At 46.3% G+C, this 20,160-nt stretch overlaps 1 protein-coding gene across 1 annotated transcript; it reads left to right on the forward strand.

The window, feature by feature from the left end:
* The first annotated feature begins 3,528 nt into the window (after nucleotides 1-3,528).
* Nucleotides 3,529-4,443, forward strand: LOC106355079. The gene has a single exon (XM_048749121.1). The coding sequence runs from the start codon at nucleotides 3,529-3,531 to the stop codon at nucleotides 4,441-4,443; it is 915 nt and encodes a 304-aa protein (XP_048605078.1).
* The last annotated feature ends 15,717 nt before the right edge of the window (nucleotides 4,444-20,160 follow it).

Raw genomic sequence — 20,160 nt, forward strand, 5'->3', positions numbered from 1 at the left:
GCGCAGCATGTATCTCTGAGACTGGATTGGCATAGGCTCTACTGCTGTGAAGTAATGTTTCTCCACGATCATTGCGCAGTATCGAGGAGGCTCCACTTTGACTTTGCCAATTAATCCAGGAGGAGGCAACATTGCATTTCAGATCCGCGGCTCTCGGTTTCTTCCAAACCAAATAGTGGACAGGTCCTGGCAATATAGTGGGGATAGAAAGAGGAGCTTCTGGGTAGTTCACTTGAAACCACAAATCTGCATCCTCTCTAGCTCTATTCATGATATCGGACTTTGGAGTTTGAGTCTTTTCAAAGAGCAGCGTGTTTCTAACTTTCCATAGATGCCAGAGGACCCATGGGAAAGATCTCCGTAAGCTCCAGTCAATGTTCTTGTTCTTACTGGACTCTAACAAAGACCAAGTTAACAGAGAAACCTGAAGGCGGCAGAGGGTAGCCAATGGAGTTCCAGACATCTTGCGCAAAAGGGAAAGAGAAAAGAACATGGCAGATGGTTTCAGTGTGATGTCCACAAGCATTGCAGGTTGCGACCACATTGATGTTGCGAGATCGGAGCCTTTCTTTCACTGCCAAGGCTCCAGAGAGGGCCTTCCATAAGAAATGTCAGAGTTTAGGAGAAGTTTTGGTTTTCCAGAGGTTGCTCCATAGACGTTTTTCCAGAGGTGGGAGGAAGACATTGTTGCTTCTGTTGAGGTATATGAGGTCTTCTAAGAGCTTATAACCACTCTTCGACGTGTAAGAGCCAAAGGGGGTGAAGACCCAGCGTAGAGAGTCAGGGTGGGAGGGTCTGGCTTGGATGGCAAGAATACGGTGCACATCATCTTCCGCAAAGGTACGCTTCAACATCGTAGAGTTCCAAAAGCCGGTGTGTTCCACTAGGAGATCTGACACTTTTAGTGAGAGATTAATAGGGTTGGAAGGATGGTATAGTGGGGGTCTGGGGAGCGAATCCATTACCCAATTAGTAGACCAGACATTAGTACTCTTCCCATCACCTATGCTCGTGATCAAACCTTGTTTCATAAGGTCTCTACCATGCATTATGCTTCGCCACGCATATGAAGGTCTAGTTCCAATACTGCATTCAAGGAAGGAGGAATTGCGGAAGTAGCGGTCGCGCAAGATCCTAGATAATAGTAGCTCAGGTTGGTTCCAGATTCTCCATGCTTGCTTTTGGAGCTCAATGTCATGGAAACCGAGCCCACCCAACTCTTTTTTCTTGCAAAGTTTTTGCCAAGTAACCCAAGCAATTTTGTGACGATTGTTGCCACTGCTCCACCAGTATTCAGTCATGGCACTAGTGAGTTTGGAACAGAGATCCTTAGACAGGCGAAAGCAAGACATAGCGTAGACTGGAAAGGCAAGCGCAATGGACTTGAGCAAAATTTCCTTTCCTCCTTGGGAAAGAGACTTTGCGAACCAGCCTCTAAATCTACCTTTAAGCTTTTCTTTGATGAAGTTAAGTAGTTTAATTTTGGAACCACTGAAACTCTCTGATAGACCCAGGTACATACCTTCTCCTCCTTCAGTCTCAATACCTAGGATGTCTTTGACCCTGATCTTCTTCTCTTCGGTTACTTTGGATCCAAAAATAATCGAAGATTTAGAGAAGTTGATGGTCTGTCCAGGAGCAGCCTCATAGTTAGCTAAGTTGACTTTCAACTCAGAGCTTTCTTGAGATGAGGCTCTGCACATAAGGAGGCTTTCATCAGCGAACAAAAGATGATGGACCGCAGGCCCATAGGTAGACACACGTATACCGTGCAAACGTCCTGAAGCTTCTGCTTGATTCAGAGAGTGGACCAAAGATTCCGCACAAAAGATGAAAAGGAACGGAGACAAAGGGTCTCCCTGTCTGATACCTTTCTCTGGCCGAATGAACCCATGAGTGTTGGGGAAAAATACCCCGGTATCATTTCCTCCAGCTTCCAGGCAGGACCCAGACCCTCGGGTCCCCGATAAGGAAACGCTCCGGGTCCCCGCTAGAAGGAACCCCGAGCTCGGTCCCTGGAAACGAGCTCCCTTCCAAGAAATGGAAAACTTCCGACAAGGAAAACCTTCCATATTTCCGAATATGGAAGAGTTTAACCTAATGAAACCGACTCCTAGACGACTATATAAGAGCTACTAAAACCCTAAATTAAGGGATCGACTTCTCCAAGACTTAGAGGCTAGAGCTAGACGGCTAGAATTAGGGTTCTTCTTCAATACCTTGTAACCCAGTTTGTTCTTGCTGTTCTATCTAATAAAACGTCTCTTCAAGTCTTTCTCTTCATTATTCTCTCAAATCCTTACGAAATACCTACAAGCATCCTCAAATACATTCGGTTTACCGGCTTGTCCATCGTTCTGTAGTACTCACAAAGAGCCTACACAAAAATCCCCTAACAGTTTGGCGCTAGAAGGAGGGGAGTAATCTAACTACGTGACGATGACGGTGGGTGAGCACGACGGCGAATCACCTTAAGCTTCTCAAACAACAACTGAGCTTCAAAAGAAAATAGACAGCCTGCAAGGCCAAATCACCGACATACACCAAACTCAAGGAACTATCGGAGAAAATTCCAACCTCTCTTCAGAAGTCCAGATCCTGAAGGAAAAACTTGACGAACACTCCAAACAGTTGGATCTAAGCGCCGAGAAGCTCAGCCAGCTATAGTCAGAGAACACTGCCCTCCGGGACCAAAATCAAACCCTCAACATGGCAGGTAACAAGAAGCGTCGCTTCAACACCCGAGTTAAACCTATGGGAAATCTGAACACGCCCAGCACCAGAGAAGGTACCACCGACACACCTCCTGTATCTAGGGTAGCTGGGGTAACACGGGAAGGGACCGAGAATCCTCAAATCCATGATCTGGAGGAGAGTGATTCCCAGCCAAAGCCCGGGAAGGAAGAACCCGAGAAAGCAGCAACCGAATCCTCCATAACCGCCTACCTAGAGCAGATGTTTTCTAGGAGATTCGATGCCATGCAATCCATGGTAGAACGCCTACCAGGAGTAGCTCCCCCAATCCGAAGGAGCAACCATGATTCCTACGCGGATACCCCTTTTGCGGAAGAGATTGCCTCGGTTGAGATGCCTAAAAAGTTCTCCTTCCCCAGCATCAAGATGTATGACGGTACTGGCGACCCCGACGATCACATCGTGCAGTACAAGCAAAGGATGTTGGTGGTTGCACTCCCTAAGGAGTCCCGTGAAGCCACGATGTGCAAAGGGTTCGGTTCCACTCTGATCGGACCTGCCTTGCAATGGTACATCAATCTCCCTACCAGGTCCATATCTTCCTTCGCAGGCCTGAGCGACAAATTCGTGGAGCAATTCGCAAGCAGTAGGAGCCTGGAGAAGACTTCAGATGGTCTCTACGAGATCCTCCAGCATCGAGTGGAACCCCTGTGAGACTACATAGCCCGTTTTAACCAGGAGAAAGTGGCGGTCCCCGAATGCGGCAACCCTACTGCGATCTCTGCCTTCAAGAGAGGTCTACTTCCAGATGGGGGGATATACAAAGAGCTGACCATGTATCCTTGCAACACCATGGAAGATGTGTTGTCCCGAGCCAGGGCCCAGGTGAAGTGGGAGGAAGATGTTGCTAGCCGCGCCAAGGCTCAGCCAAAGCAGGACCAAAGGTCAGCCCGATCAGATCGAGGAGACCGAGATGAAAGATCCTCCCAAAGGGGATCCAAGGACTCTGGTAGTAGAAACAGGGGCAGGTTCCAGTACCGGCCGCAAGAGAAGGAAGAAGGGATGTCGGTATCTACCTGGCCCGATATCTCCCATCTCTCAATATCAACACCAGAGCTAGTCAACGCACTGAGACAGATGGGCCAACAGGTTAAGTGGCCTTCGAAGATGAAAGCACCTGACTCGTTCCGGAACCCGGGACTTTGGTGTGACTTCCATCGCAATCATGGCCACAAAACCGAAGACTGCATCACCCTGAGGATCGAGGTCAACGAACTACTCCAAAAGGGACATCTCCGAGAATTCCTCTCAGAGAAAGCCAAGGCCCACCTCAGCAAAGAGACAGTAGGGAAATCCAAAGGAGCTGTACCAGCCTCACCACCTCGCCAAGATCGGGTGATCCATGTCATATCCGGAGGCTCAGAAGTAAGCGGAGTAAGCCACGCAGACGCAAAGAAAAGCACCCGTAACGCTAAGCATGGTCTGGGAACGACCCAACCAAAGCGCCTACATCTAGGCACCGACGAGATAAGCTTCATAGCTAAGGAGCAAGAGAAGATCCTGGCTCCCCACCATGATGCTCTAGTTATCTCTCTCACCGTAGCAAACTGCTTGGTGAAAAGAATACTAGTAGACAACGGCAGCTCCAGCAACATCATCTTCCAGACGGCGTACCAAGATCTAGGGCTGGAGGAGAGCACCCTGACGCGCAAGGTAACCCCACTCATCGGGTTCAGCGGCGAGGTCTAGTAAACCGCCGGATAGGTTATCCTCCCAGTATACGCTGAAGGGGTCAACATGTCTACCAAATTCCTGGTCGTAGATTGCCAATCGGCATATAACATGATCTTGGGACGACCCTGGATTCATGAAATGGGAGCAGTCCCTTCAACCCTTCATCAGATGGTGAAGTTCCCTACACCCTGGGGAATCAGAATAATTAGGGGAGACCAGGAGAACTCTCGATCCTGCTACCAGACCATCCTGAAGGGGAAGACCAAAGTCTTATAGCAATTACAGAGAAGATCTCGGACCCCGCGAACCCAGGGATCAGAGGTCAATGATACAGGTAATTGGGGGTCATTCCGGAGAAGGCGGACCCTGAATCATTCCAAGAACCCAAGGGATCCCCAGAGTACCTATGTCGACCGCTCCGCATGGTCTCCTCTGAAGCCCTTCAAAGTTGCATCTGCTGGCAAGACCTGGTCCTTGCAGGACCCTCGTCCCCCGCCTCACAAAGACAAGATCACCGAGAACTTTATCAGATATCAGCCAGTGGTCTCGCGGATAAACAAGTGGGGCACGAGTACTCCAAGGACACCTCCTCAGAGGGTACATCTGGCGGAACTGGAGCAAAGGGTTCCTCGCAGACGCAGGATGGAGACAATTAGCCAGGCAGGAGACCTCCAAACCTGGTCGCTCCAGTGGATGAATGTGACTACACGTTTCATGGAAGTGCTGAAAACCTTCATCAACAGGAGACAGTGGTCCCCGAACACTAAGGGCTGGGGCATGAAACGAGTCTCGACCGCGGTCCCTACACCCAAGAAAGAGGCAGAACCCTGCAAAAGAAGGAGGAACCCTCCAGCAAGGACGCTCGTCCCAAAAGCAAGTCAAACCCTGCGGATCACCTAGCAACAAGAGATAAAACATGGCCTAACCACCGGGGTACCTCGCAAGCTGATATCTTGTACGGTCTCCGGACCATGATTTCTATTAATTATTTTATCTATTATTTAAGCATTATGTTTTCCTACTCCTATGTACGCTGAAACGTCTCCAGACAAAGCTTATATAATAAAATAGTTCTGACTATAAAAGAGTAGTAGGAATGCCATAATACTTAAAGGGGCTAACGAGCTGGATCAGGTCCAAGAGACCTTCGATCCTCGCCAACCCTTAATGACAAGTGGTACGACCACAGAAAAACAAAACTGGTATGAGACATAAGGTAGGAATGGGTATGCGCAAGCCCAAGTATGCCGTCAATACTACCTAAAACCCCTGTATAGCCTCAGGCATATCGGGGTCTCAAACAAAAATACCAAAAATGTGAAAGTACCTGTATAAAAACGCTACGTGCTAGAATAATACAAGGGACACGAGGTATAATTGCCCTTGGCCAAGTGCAAAAGTCCGGGAGCACCTTATAATATACTGCTTCTCCAGACGTGGAAAGCAACAAAGCCTGGCACTTGGGTTTTCACCCACACCAGCACCCTCTAAGCCTGATAGTGGCTTTCTGCAGAAAGCAGCATGCAGCTCGGGAACTCGATAGTGACCAGCTTCCGAGCGGTAGAATGCGATACCCCAACAGGTACCGAGAGTGGCCTCACCTAGGATGGCAGAATGCGGTCCCTTTAAAACCTTAATTCCGGTTTCTGAGAAAGAACTCCGGGCTCAGACAGGCCTCAGGGCCAAGAACCTATTGGTTCCCTAAAAAAGACTTCAGGGTCCAAAGACCATGTGTCCAACTCAAGACCTCAGGGTCCAGAACCAACGGGTTCCCTAAGAAGTGACCCCCGGGTCCCAAGATTATTAAATTCTCCAACCGACCTCAGGGTCCCCAGAGGAGATCCAGTCATACGAGACCCACGAGGTCTGATCATTGCAAGGTCCAAAGGCTCCAAGGAATCTTAGCATCCAGGATCCACGAGTCCTTCGACGATCATCCAAAGCCCAGACGGCTCAAGTCCTATAAGAGACTATCAAGCGATCAACACTTGGCTCACCAACCCTCCGATTACGACTCATGAGTCAACTTTCAAGACCCCGAAGTCATCCTGCAAACTGCATTCTTCCGAAAGAAGAGACAGCCACAGAAGCAATACAAATATCATCTACGAAAGCTAAAGATCACAAAGAAGAAAAGATGCAAATCCAAAAGCATACTTCAAAAGGGCACAAAAGAGCCATGGTCTTAAAACAACAAAAAGGCACAGAGGCCTGATCCAAAATTTTAAACCCTCATCGAGGGCAGCTACAAAATAAAAAGAAACCCCTTCACAGAGTTGAGAGTACAAGTAATAGAGATCAGGATCATTCGGCAAGAGGGTTATCAGCATCGGGCTCCAGCGTCTTCTTCACTTCTTTGCCACCAGGGACCTGAGGTTCATACTCAAAGGAAGGAGGTGGGAGTCCCAAGAGCTCGGCTTCGGTGGTCTTCACCACCTTGTACTGCTCTAAGGTATTCACGGGATCCCAGCTGTCGGTCTGACCATTGAGCCACTCCCGCATCAGCTCCGATCGAGCCACAACCTTGGCACCGCTCACAGCCATGACCTTCTCAGCATCGAAGGTCTCCGCGGCATCCTTCAGATCGTTTAGTTCCTCCTCCCTTTTCTTCAGCTTGCCCCTTAGAGAGATGTTCTCTGTGGCCGCCAACTCCCCTGCTTCCTCTTGGTTCCTCACCTTGAGCCTCAACTCCTTGATCTCCTGGTCCTTGGCTAGGGCGGCGTCCTTTTCCTTGCGCAGCTGGGAGGTCAAGTTTTCCATCTCAACCTTCGTGAAAACCGCAGATTCCATCTTCTCCCCGAGATGGTACAATTGAGATGCCACCTACAAACAAGATCTAATCAACAACCAGAACCGAAAATATCAAAAAGTTATATGAAGCATTACCTCAAGTAAGTCACCCTGGAGCGATTGGATGGTTGCGGAAGAGTCCTCTTCTGATGCCAAAAGCACCGGACTCGAAGGAAATACCTTCTGTTGAGATTGTTCAACAATGTGGCCCAATCATAAGGAGCAGAGGGAGAATCTTTAGGAGAAGAGTCCAACGCTTTGGATTTCTTCTTGGAAGAGGAAGGAGCCGCAGCAGCACCCGAATGACGTTTGCTGCTCCTGATGAACTGCACCTCATCGTCTTCGGTGGAAGCAACTCGCTTGGGGGCAGCTTTCCTTGCGGACATCACCTCAAGAGCCTTCTTGTACTCTGCCAAAGCCTTGTCACCCTTGGATCCTGACATCTCACCTAGCACACGAAAGTAAATCAAGTCAGCAACTATAAGAAGAGGTATGGAAGAAAGTGGAAAGCTTACCCCGGATACTACAACGCTTTAATGCTGCTTTGCTCACGAGAAAAGGAATCCGACGTCGCTCGAGAGGAAGCTTCAACACCTGCTCGATGGTATCCTTCCCCAAAGAGTAGTCAACACGAGGTAAATCTGCATCAAGAAGACATAAGATCGTTAGTATCCTAATATCTAGATAACCTTCTTGATTCCTACCACTAGCTTACCCTCCAATTGCCAAATATACGAAAAGCCCGGGAGGTGCATAAAGGTGAAATTTTCCGTCCAGTTTCCCTCAAAGGCCAGAAGCTGTTTTCTCTCCTTCTTGGGGATTTCCCTAACTGGGGGCTCCTTGCCTCGAGGATGAAGGTAATACCTCCACTCTGCGCTACTTAGAGGAGAGAAAGAGTAAGAACACAGGACCTCGGCCACTCCAATCACAAGCCCGTAAAGATCACCCAAATTCTGCAGAGCTATTAATGTCCTCCAAGCCAGAGGGTTTGGCTGACCTGGGGAAATCCCTAGGGTTTCGGATATCTTAGCTACCAAAGAGGGAATTTGACCCCTGAAGCCAGATGCGAAGTAACGCTCGTAGACAGGAACCTCATCCACACCGAAATCTGAAACCCTGTCTTCTGGATCAGGTACTCGAATAACAACATCATCAGGAAGCTCGTACTTCTTCCTCCAAACCGCGACCTCCTCAGCCCCTATCACCGAAGGAGGGTCAATCGGAGGATAACGGCTTCCCCCTACAGGTGAAGTTCTCTTAGCAACGATAGCTTTGGGATTTTTTACTTTGACGGTCAAATCCAGGGAAGAATCGGAAGAATCCATAGATTCCGTTGGAGCAACCCTCAATCAACCAGATCTAACTCTATTACTTTATGGAAGAAGAATTTGGAGAGAGACCCGACTCAGTCCTCATCTCAGGAGCAGAAGGAAGAAAGGATCAAAAAGTAAGCGAAAGAGAAGGAGAGGTTGCCTGCAGAATGAGGACCCAAGTCGAGATATGGAGATCGCGAGAAATCTTTGAGAGGGAGAGAAAAGGAAACTAAAGGAATCAGGTGGAGGAATCGGAGGGGTAGAATCGAAAACCCTAGAAACACTTTACACGCGTCAGGGGGAGAGACCACGCGTGAATGCTAATATCAAGACAAACATCGAGGAGCTTCCCCCTTTCCCGCCAAAATTTTGGACCAAAATACGGGGACCGTAAGGATCCCCCTTACTATTTCCCCAGCTTAAGTAACCTCAGCCTTAAGAAGCCCCGGTCCTCTCCAATAGGAACTCTCTCATCTGCATAGTCGAAGCGTCAACTCCACAGCACTCCCGCCTTTCCTCAAAGCAAAGGATCCTAGCCTCAAAGATCTCTGGATTCTCCCAGCAAGAACTCTCTTCAGCCCGCGCGTGGTTCAAATTTCAGAGCTCCAGCCTCATCATCTCCAGAAGATAAGAGAAACTACTACTAGGCTCCGGTCGAACACAAAGGAACTGATCCTCACCTGGGTTCAGAATGAGTTCTGGCTTGAGTGGAACCCAGGCTAGCAAGACCAATGGAACGGGGTCCTGCCTAAGGGGAGCCTGCTGAGAATGAGCAACCCCGGTTGACTTGAGTGCAGAGGTTATTCTCCGACTTCGATGACTAAATCGAGAAATAAGGGGCAAACTGTTGGGGAAAAATACCCCGGAATCATTTCTTCCAGCCTCCAGGCAGGACCCAGACCCTCGGGTCCCCGATAAGGAAACGCTCTGGGTCTCCGTGATATTAGGTGTTTTCAAAGCTCCTAAGACAAATGTTGTAGTATAAATGATTGTCGAACCAATTCCAAGGGATTTCAAGCCCTGAGAATGCAAGTACTTACTTAATCTAAGTGCAACCGATGATTTTAAAGGTTTTCTAAACTAATGATTATTACTAATGCAGTTTCAGAATAATAAAAATGGTAAATGAGTTGACTTTCTTAACTAAGGAAATGAGAACTCATGGGCATAGGAATTAGACATTGGGTGATCAAGTTTCGAACTAAGGATGGCAAACGAACAATCAAACTATCAACCTTAAGCTTAGACACGATTCTAAACAAACTCTATGTCTAGATGAATGTTCATTTACTAACACATTTCAAACAACAAATGTCTTCGATTGAATAATGTGGAAGCAATCATTACTAACAGGTCTACGGCTATCTTAGCATTTCTAACAACAAATGTCTTTGGCAAAATATGCTAAAAGCTTAGAAGAGTTGTTTCAGACATTTCATCGAACACCTTTTGGGTGGGAAATGCCTAAAAATCAACTTTTGAGAAGCTAACTCAGAAGATGCATTATGATTACTCTACTAGCAAGGTTTTGGAATGATCTACTCTAAAACATCATAGCTCTAACCTAATCACCCTTAATCTTCCTAACCCATGAATTCAAATGGTGATTACTCACTACTCTTCATGATTCCTCTTAAACCCATTTTGGATTTCAGATTAATCATACAGAGGGATACAACAACGAATTGGAAACACAGAATTGCAATAACTAGATGAACAAAGATGATTCAAGAGATGAACTTTCCAAAGGTTTTTTCTTAGAAAAAAAGATAATCTGTCTGGTGGCTGCCAAGAGTACTTAAAACATAGGTTTTCAGAAGTAAAAACGTGCATAATAAAACGACCAAAAGGCCCTTGAGTAGAAATAAATTCGAGTAATCAGACGTCGCGCAGCGACCTCCAGTAGTCGCTCCGAGAGGTCGCTCCAGGCTTCGGGAGCGACCTGGAGGGGTCGCTGCGAGACGTCGCTCTGGGTCGCTCTTCGCGAGCGACCTCGCTGTGTCGCTCCGGTCACGTCGCTCCGGTTACGTCGCTCCGAGTGATGGAGACGTGAACGACCTCGCTGCGTCGCTCCGGTCAAGTCGCTCCGGGTGATGGAGACGCGAGCGACCTCGCTGCGTCGCTCCGGTCAAGTCGCTCTGAAAGGGTGTCACAGCGACTTCACGGTGTCGCTCCGGTGAGGTCGCTCCCATGCACTGCTCGTCCAATGATCACCTTTTTCACCTCTTTTGAGCTCCAAATGCACCCAAATGTCTCCAAGAACTCCATGTGGTACTCCAATACCTGATAAGGACTCATGTATTCAAAATGCAATCTAAACATGGCTAAATCCTAGTTTATTTGATCAAAATGCACATGGGTGAATGGATAAGACAATGAAAATATGCAAGATATCAACTCCCCCAAACTTGTTCTTTTACTTGTCCACAAGTGAACTTTCTAGAACTCATAGCCAAAAGAAACACAACTAGCACTCGATTCAACATCTAATCTAACATGAGCACACTCTCTTATTACACTCTAGCTTCTCTAGGCTTATCTCAACTCTTGTTGCCCTTATACTCATCATCAAGCATCCACACATTCAAATCAACCAACTCTCACATTCATTAAGCATAAAACATCAAGTGAATTCTTGTAAATGGTCAATTGGTCCAAATCATTTGGTTGAGTAAGGGAAGGCTTTTATTCAAGTGGGTCAAGAGGTTCGAAATCGATGATCTTTTAAAGTGGTTTACTCTCGAAACGAGTAGCCTTGACATTGCACATAATATATCTAAGAAAGGGACCAACTCATGCATACAATGCTCAATCTCCATTGTTCTACCCTTTTCCCAAATATACAAGTTACACAATCACTTCATAATGTCGAACCCAACTCTCATCTCTCACCAAAAGACCCCAAGAACACTTTGCACATAAAACTCTTTTTCTTTGAAATCTATAAAGGATTTTCTTAACTTCTAAACAAATCTTAGCTCTAAACAACTTTGCTAGCCCCTTTTTTTTTTTTTTCTTTTCTTCTTTCTTTTTCTTTTTTTCTATTTTTTTTTATTTTGTTTTTGTTTGGGGGCTAAGACTTTTCACAAATCGAGCTAGAAGTTTCTCTACTTATCCCATAAAGACTAGTCAATTAAACACAAGAGTTCACTCTTTTCCTTCAACTTTCTCATACTCCCAAATCGAACTTCACAACACTCACCCCCATCCTATGGCTAGACAATAATGTGCCTAATCTAGCAAGAATGAAGATCAAGCATTGTCGTTCCCGATACTCTCAACATTATGTGCATGTAAGACTTTCCGAAAAAGGCCTCACTCATCAATCAATGAAGGCTTAAACAGAGGAAGGGATTTTGGGGAGAGGTCTACCACTAGAGGTTGTCAAAAAGATTGGCATAAAGGATGTGACAACTCAAGTGTGTATATCCATGATTCAGTACACAAGGGACCATGAGCAAGATGCATTAAGTTCGTTCAGTTCAAATAAGGTTGTAGTTGGCTTTAAAGACTGAGTTTCAGCAATCAACAAGTTTCAGGAAGAGTTTTCAAGGCTCGAAGCATACAAGTCCTTTTGAGAGGTGCATAAGCTACTCAGGTGCAAAGTAGTGTTCTTTACAAGGCATTTAAAATCATTGCTCCCAATGCAAGTGAATGCAACCTATATGCTCTAGACTCTCCTAGAAATGCAAATGATGCAAACTAAATGATTTTTTTTTATATGCAAATAGATATGCAATGCATGACTCAATGAAACAACATCAAAGCAAACATGATCAAATACTTGGTACCTCCCCCAAACTTAAATGACACAGTCTCTGTGTTGTCAAGGAGAGGGAGATACCCAAAAAGAGAAAACTAATATGCAAAAACGAAATGGTATATACAGGGGAAAGTAGAGAAATACCTTCAAGGATAGTAAGTGGGGGCAGATGCCCCAGCATCATCGTCGTCCGGTGGAAACGTGGCGTAGTAACCCCCATGTCCTGAGCTGTAGTCTCCATACCATTGTTGGCTCTGAACTTCTTCAATCTCAGCTTCACTTTCTGAAGAGGCTAGGGATGGAGACTTGTTTCCAGAGGCGGAAGGCTGAGTGGGTGGGTTCCTCCGTTGTCGCTGGAGCTGTCTATCAGTGAGTGGGAAACCAAGATCAGTGGGGTGAGGTGGGGGCTGGGGGACTGATGTGTTCGCGAAGGCGAAGTCCGCTGAGCTACATCCAGCTATTCCTCCTCTGGTCAAGACATCGGCCACTTTCTTCATGAACTTGGCTGAAGTCTTTGCTTGCTTCTTCACCGTCTTGCTCAGCGCCTTGCACTTGTCCTTCAGCTTTTCGATCGTTCTGTCTTGTGCCTTGTTCCATCGCTGAAGTCGGCTAATGTGGTCATGAGCATCACGAAGCGCACCAGGGGGAAGGACTCCATCATGCGGCTTGAAGTAGTAGCGTGGAGGTCCATAGATGGGTACAGATTCTTCCCTAGGAGGTTCTGTGAAGTCGTGTCTCGTCGGAACACTCCTTTTCCTTGGTGCAGCAATGGGACCGAGAGACCCGTGTTCTCCAAGAAAGTCTTCTTGGGATAAGTTGAAGCTGATAGCTCCAGGTCTCTCTAAGCTCGTCAGCCTCTGGTTTGGAAGAGCCACTTCGACCGGCTTGCCCTGCAAGTAGTAGTGGTAGACGTAGTCCTTCCCATACATCCCACTGAAATAGGTGGCAATCCTCAAGTAAGTGCCATCGATGAACTTAGGCCCTGCTGCGTCCTTTCCCAAAGGAACATTCAGAAATTGGAGCAGTGGCGTGATCATCCCGCCTATCCCAACCTTTGGTTGCGAATCAGTTGTGTACCATGCCCAGTCTCTGTAGTGCTCGAGACGATTCACGAAGAAACTGACCATCCCGAAGGAAGCATAGATGTCGTTGCTTGGAAGGGGCAACGTTCCAGGTGGGGCATAGGGGCGGATAGCCGGGCAGAGCAGGCGCATGTCTTCCTCGGTGACACTACCAGCTTGCTTCCGTGGGTAGAATGCATGGACGAGCATCCTATGGAGGTAGCGTACAGACGGGTGCCGTATATGTGAGTTCTTGTCAGCCCCGGTAGAGTGTTTGTTTCCAGTGATTAGCTTCCAAAGCTGAGCCGGGAGGTTTTCACACTTGGAAAGAGAGTAGTCTGCCAAGTCTTGGAAACCCATGACTCTCCCAATGTCTTTGAAGTTCATGTTGTACTCACTCCCATTGACCCTGAACTTTATTTTGCCCCATCCCTGCCTCACGTGCGGATTGTCATGGTAAGTGACCTCAAGGGAAGACAAGAACTGACAGGAGACATCCCGGTAGGTGGGGTAGGCCATGGTGAGGAGTTTGGGCATCTTCAGGTGCCCCAGCATTGCCTCAATATCAGAATAGAGACCCACCTCTTTTAGCAAATCAAGGTCAGCAAATCTGGTCGGAGTCCAAGTTACCCCATTCAACAAATGGTGATACAGCTCTTCCTCAGATGGAGTTTTCGCTCTGTCTCTATCCTCAGCAACCTCTTTCCCTTTGGACATCTTGGCCCTCTTTGTAGGAGCCTGCTCATCTGCACTTTCATCGCCACTCTCTTCATCTGTGGCAACTGCTATACTCTTCCCTGCCCTCTTCTCTTGCTCCTTTGCCTTCTTTGCAGCCACGGTTTTCTGTCGAGAAGTCTTTTGTGACCCAGAACCAGCTCGTTCCGAGGCTAAAGCCTTTCCTCTCAACGAAGACTCTTGACTTTCAGGTTCCTGCCTCTCAGCATCCGACTTTCCCTTTTTTTTCTTAACCATTGTACCTGAGAAATACAAAACTTGGAAAGGGATAAGTCGATTGACTTTGCAAATGTAGACTTCAAGAAGGAACGTAAAAAACACAATTCTCAATCTTTTCATCATGTGAAAATTACAAGACAAGTAAAATTCAATAATCAAAGTTATTCTAGAATGAGAGGGTTCTCTAATCAAACCTTTCAACACCTTAACATACTAACTCACCCACTAACACACTCAAATAGGATCAATTTCGAAAAGCCCCAAATCCATGAACCCTAATTTTGCCAAAGTTCAAATTAAGCTCAGTTCCATCTTCAATTAAACAACCCAACTTGATATATAAGTTTTTCCTAGTCTATTTCACCACAATCAAGCAAGAAAATGATCAAATTTCGATTTTCAAATTCTAGGGTTCATGGACCTACGAATTTGAATTTAAAAACACAATACCTTGCTTTGGATGGAAGGAAATGGGGAATGGGTGGTGAGAAATAGACTGTTGGGGCGAAAGCTTAGATTTAGAAACAAGAAATAGGAGATTTGGGTGAAAATTGAGAAAGTTAGAAGATTTTTGGTGTGAGTTTGTTTGAGAGAGTATGAGTGTTTGTGAGAGGAAAGGAGAGTGAAAGAGATGAAGGTCGTGGGTATGGGTAGTTCTAGGGTCGTCCGGTTAGGTTTAGTGCTGGTTAACTCGAATTAAACCGGACAAAATCGAAAAGTGACATACCTGGACCGGCTGGGGAGCGACCTGGAGTGGTCGCTCTGATGGGTCGCTCCGTGTCGCAGTAAACGCGAGCGACCTCACGAGTCGCTCTGATCACGTCGCTCCCAGCGACAGAAAACGCGAGCGACCTCACGTGGTCGCTGCGGGACGTCGCTCCCAGAGCGACTCTCGAGCTCCGGACACCGAATGTGCGAGCGACTTAGCCGAGTCGCTCTGATCATGTCGCTCCCAGAGACAGAAACACGAGCGACCTCACGTGGTCGCTGCGGGACGTCGCTCCCAGAGCGAATCTCGAGCTCCGGACACGAGCGACTTAGCCGAGTCGCTCTGATCACGTCGCTCCCATCTGGAGCGACCTCGTGGCGTCGCTGCGGAACCTCACTCCCACGCTTGAGTCCTTGCCTTGACCGGATCGATGAACCACCTGAACAATACTTCAACACTTTCCCTTTTTTTTTTTTTTTATGAAATATGAAGAAAATGAAAATACCAATGCAATATGTACAAGGATACGCATGGGACTTCCTCCCAAGTGAGCTTGTTTTAAGTCTCTAGCTTGACTTTGCTTCCTTTTGGACTAGGCTGGGGTAGGATCAGACAGTGGAGTTGAAACTCCATCTTCCTCAGGTGCATCAGCCATGTAGAGCTTAACCCTTTGCCCATTGACAGTGAAGTCTCTTCCATCTGTACTCCACAAAACTATTGCTCCATATGGCTTAACCTCTTTGACCTTGAAAGGGCCGGACCACCTTGACTTAAGCTTTCCTGGAAACAACTTCAGTCTTGAGTTGTGGAGAAGAACTTGATCTCCTTCTTTAAACTCTCTCTTTAGGATATTCTTGTCATGGAAAGATTTAGTCTTCTCCTTGTAGATCCTTGAGTTTTCGAAGGCATCCATTCTTATCTCATCAAGCTCATGTAGCTGAAAAAGCCTTTTCTCCTTGGCACTCTTGATGTCAAAGTTCAGCAACTTTACTGCCCAAAGCGCCTTGTACTCAAGCTCCACTGGTAGATGGCAAGCTTTCCCGTACAATAGGTTGAAAGGTGTGGTCCCCAGAGGTGTCTTGTAAGCTGTCCTGTAAGCCCAAAGCGCATCATCAAGCTTAACTAACCAATCCTTCCTTGTAATCCCCACAATCTTCTCCAGAATGGACTTGATCTCTCTGTTAGAAATTTCAACTTGACCGCTTGTTTGAGGATGGTAAGGAGTTGCAACCTTGTGCTTAACACCGTTCTTCCTGAGAAGTCCCTCAAGCAGTTTGTTGATGAAATGAGACCCTCCATCACTGATAACAACTCTTGGAACTCCGAACCTTGGAAAGATGGTGCTCTTGAACCTTGAAATGAGACCCTCCATCATTGGTGGGACTTGCAATAGCTTCCACCCATTTTGAGACATAATCAACAGCTACCAGGATGTACTTGTTTCCATGTGATGATGAAAATGGCCCCATGAAGTCAATACCCCACACATCAAACACTTCAACTTCAAGGATTGGATTCAGAGGCATCTCATTCCTCTTGGTGATGTTTCCCCTCCTTTGGCATGAATCACACCTTGAAACAAAGTCTTGTGTGTCCTTGAACATGTGTGGCCACTAGAATCCAGCTTGTAACACCTTTGCAGCAGTCTTGAAGGTGGCAAAGTGGCCTCCATAAGATGATCCATGACACTGTGTAAGGATCCCATCAATCTCCTCATTAGCAACCACTCTCCTATAAAGTTGATCTTTGCAGAGAATGTAGAGGTAGGGCTCATCCCAGTAGTATCTCTTCACATCCTTGTAGAACTTCTTCTTGGCATAACCCACAAGATTCAAAGGCTCTTTTCCTGTGGCTAGGTAATTCACCAAATCAGCATACCAAGGTTCTTTCTCTTCTGTTGCCTTGACTTCTTCAAGCTTCCTTCCAGTCTCACAAACTGCTATCACTGCTCCAATAGCCATGATCTGTTCCTCAGGGAGTCCTTCGTCAATGGGAATGCCACACTCCACTCTCAGCCTGGACAAGTGATCAGCTACACCATTCTCAACTCCTGGCTTGTCCTTGATCTCTAAATCAAACTCTTGCAGCAAAAGAATCCATCTCAAGAGCCTGGGCTTTGCATCCTTCTTCGCCAAAAGGTGTCTCAACGCAGCATGATCTGTGTAGACAATGACTTTAGATCCCACCAAGTAGCTTCTGAACTTCTCAAAGGCAAAGACAATGGCTAGCATCTCCTTCTCTGTTGTGGCATATCTCATCTGAGCATCATTCAGGGTTTGGCTCGCGTAGTAGATCACATGGGTCTTGCCATCTTTCTTCTGCCCCAAAACAGCTCCCACAGCATAATCACTAGCATCACACATGATCTCAAAGGGGAGATCCCAATTAGGTGGCTGGACAATTGGAGCACTGATGAGTTCACCTTTCAGCTTCTTGAAGGCTTCTAGACACTCCACATCAAAGCTGAAGGTGGCTTCTTTGCACAGCAGCCTGGTCAATGGTCTAGTGATCATGGAGAAGTCCTTTATGAATCTCCTGTAAAACCCAGCATGACCAAGAAAACTTCGGATGTCTTTCACTGTCTTTGGTGGGGGCAAACCAACCATAACATCGATTTTGGCCTTATCCACCTCAATCCCCTTCTCTGAAATCTTGTGCCCAGCACAATCCCTTCTTTGACCATGAAGTGACACTTCTCCCAGTTCAGCACAAGGTTGGTGTCTTCACATCTCTGTAGGACCCTGCATAAATTTGACAAACAAGCAGAAAACGAAGATCCATAGACAGAGAAATCATCCATGAACACCTCCACAACATCCTCAATCAGATCAGAAAAGATCGACATCATGCACCTTTGAAAGGTAGCTGGAGCATTACATAGACCAAATGGCATTCTTCGATATGCGAAGGTACCATAAGGACATGTGAATGTTGTTTTCTCCTGATCATTGGGATGTATGGGGATCTGGAAGAATCCTGAATATCCATCAAGAAAACAATAGAATGGATGATTTGCAAGTCTCTCAAGCATCTGATCAATAAATGGAAGTGGAAAATGATCTTTTCTAGATGCAGAGTTCAGTTTGCGATAATCAATACACATCCTATGCCCAGTGACTGTTCTTGTTGGTATCAATTCATCCTTGTCATTTTTAATCACAGTTATACCACCATTTTTTGGCACAACATGCACAGGAGATACCCATTTAGAATCTGAGATAGGGTAGATAACACCAGCATCTAAGAGTTTAAGAATCTCTTTCTTTACAACATCCTTCAGGTTAGGATTTAACCTTCTTTGATGCTCGATAGAAGTCATTGATTCATCCTCAAGATGTATCCTATGCATACACAAAGAGGGTGATATTCCCTTGATGTCATCAAGTGAGTAACCTATTGCTTTTCTAAATCTTTTAAGTGTTTTCAAAAGTTCAGTTAGCTCAGTTTCAGTAAGTTCACTACTCACAATGATTGGATAAGTTCCATTAGGACCAAGAAATGCATACATTACACCATTGGGGAGAGGTTTAAGCTCCACCTTAGGCGCCTTAAGTTCGCTCCAGTCGTCTTGCTGGGTGTCCCCTTGTTGAATGACCGAGGCTTCCTGATGGACAATTTGAGGCAGCTCCTCATACTGATCCTTACTACCAAATCCTCTGTGTGAATCCAACATCATCCCATAGGCAGCACTCTCCAGGTTCTGAATCACTTCAGCTGGCCTCTCTATCGTCAAAGCATGCTGTAGAGGGTCTTCTATTGACAATTCTTCAAGGAGCTCATCAGCAAGGGCATCCATCTCTTCAATGTAGAAAACTTGCCCTTGAACTGTTGGTTTCTTCATTACCTCCTTGATGTCAAAGTGAAGAACATGCCCTTTACCCAAGTGGAGATCAATCTTGCCCTCTTTCACATTAACAATTGCTCCTGCTGTAGCTAAGAAAGGCCTTCCAAGGATTAAAGGATCTGCAGCTTCCTCACCCACCTCAAGTACCACAAAGTCTGTAGGGATCTCATATTTTCCAACCATAACGGGGAGGTCCTCCAAGATACCCACCGGGTACTTCACTGAACGATCAGCCAATACTAGAGACAGTCTACACTTCTTGTACTGAGTGAAACCAAGCTTCTTAGCAACAGATAAAGGCATCAAGCTGACACTAGCTCCCAAATCGCAGAGACATCTATCAAATACCATAGGTCCAAGAGCACAAGGCAATGTGAAGCATCCTGGATCTTCTAGCTTCTTTGGAACAACAAGCCTTTGGATGATGGCACTGCACTCATGAGTGAGAATCACCATGCCCTCCATCTCCTTCTTCTTTGCAGCTACAACATCTTTCAGGAACTTACTATATTGAGGAATTAGCATGAAAGCATCAATGATGGGCATTGTGACTTGAACTTCACTCATTTGCTTCTCAAATAGAGCTTTGTACTTCTCTAGCAGCTGCCTCTTGAATCTACCAGGGAATGGTAGTTTGGGTTCATAAGGAGGAGGAACAAAAGAATTTTCACTTGCTGGAGCAACAACTTCACCATCTTTCACTGTTTTCTTCTCTTCCCCAACCTTTCCTTTACCTTTCGCTTCCACAATCTTCTCCAAGATTTCATCATTGATTTTCTCATCAACAATCACCACTTCATCATCTATGTTGATGGCAACCCCCTCACCTTGTTTCTCAGCATCCTTGGTGAGAGCTTTCTGAGGTAACTCCTTACCACTCCTGAGGGTGATAGCTTTCATGGTCTCCTTGGGGTTTTGCTCAGATTTTCCAGGTAAAGAACCTTGTTGGCGATTTTGTTGAGTGTTCATGGCAGCAAACTGGTTCTCCAAGGTTCTGAACTTGTTGTTGAGCTCATTGTAGCTTCCATCAATCTTTGCGTGAAGGTTTTTCAACTCATAGCCAACATGCTTCTCACTTCTTGTCTGAGACTCCAAGATTTGTTTTAGTAGGGCATCAGTGCTGCTGACTGGAGGAGTAGAGGTAGAAGTAGTAGGTTGTTGTTGGGCTGGTTGTTTTCCTTTGTTGTTGAAACCGGGAGGAGGGTTTTGTTGAGGCTGATAGCTGCCTTGCTGGTTGTTCCGAGGCTGATAACCACTATGTTGGTTGTTGGGGTAAGATCTCTGTTGGTAGTTGTTGT

This window comes from Brassica napus, chromosome C2 (genome assembly GCF_020379485.1).
Source record: "Brassica napus cultivar Da-Ae chromosome C2, Da-Ae, whole genome shotgun sequence".
NCBI classification, from domain to species: domain Eukaryota; kingdom Viridiplantae; phylum Streptophyta; class Magnoliopsida; order Brassicales; family Brassicaceae; genus Brassica; species Brassica napus.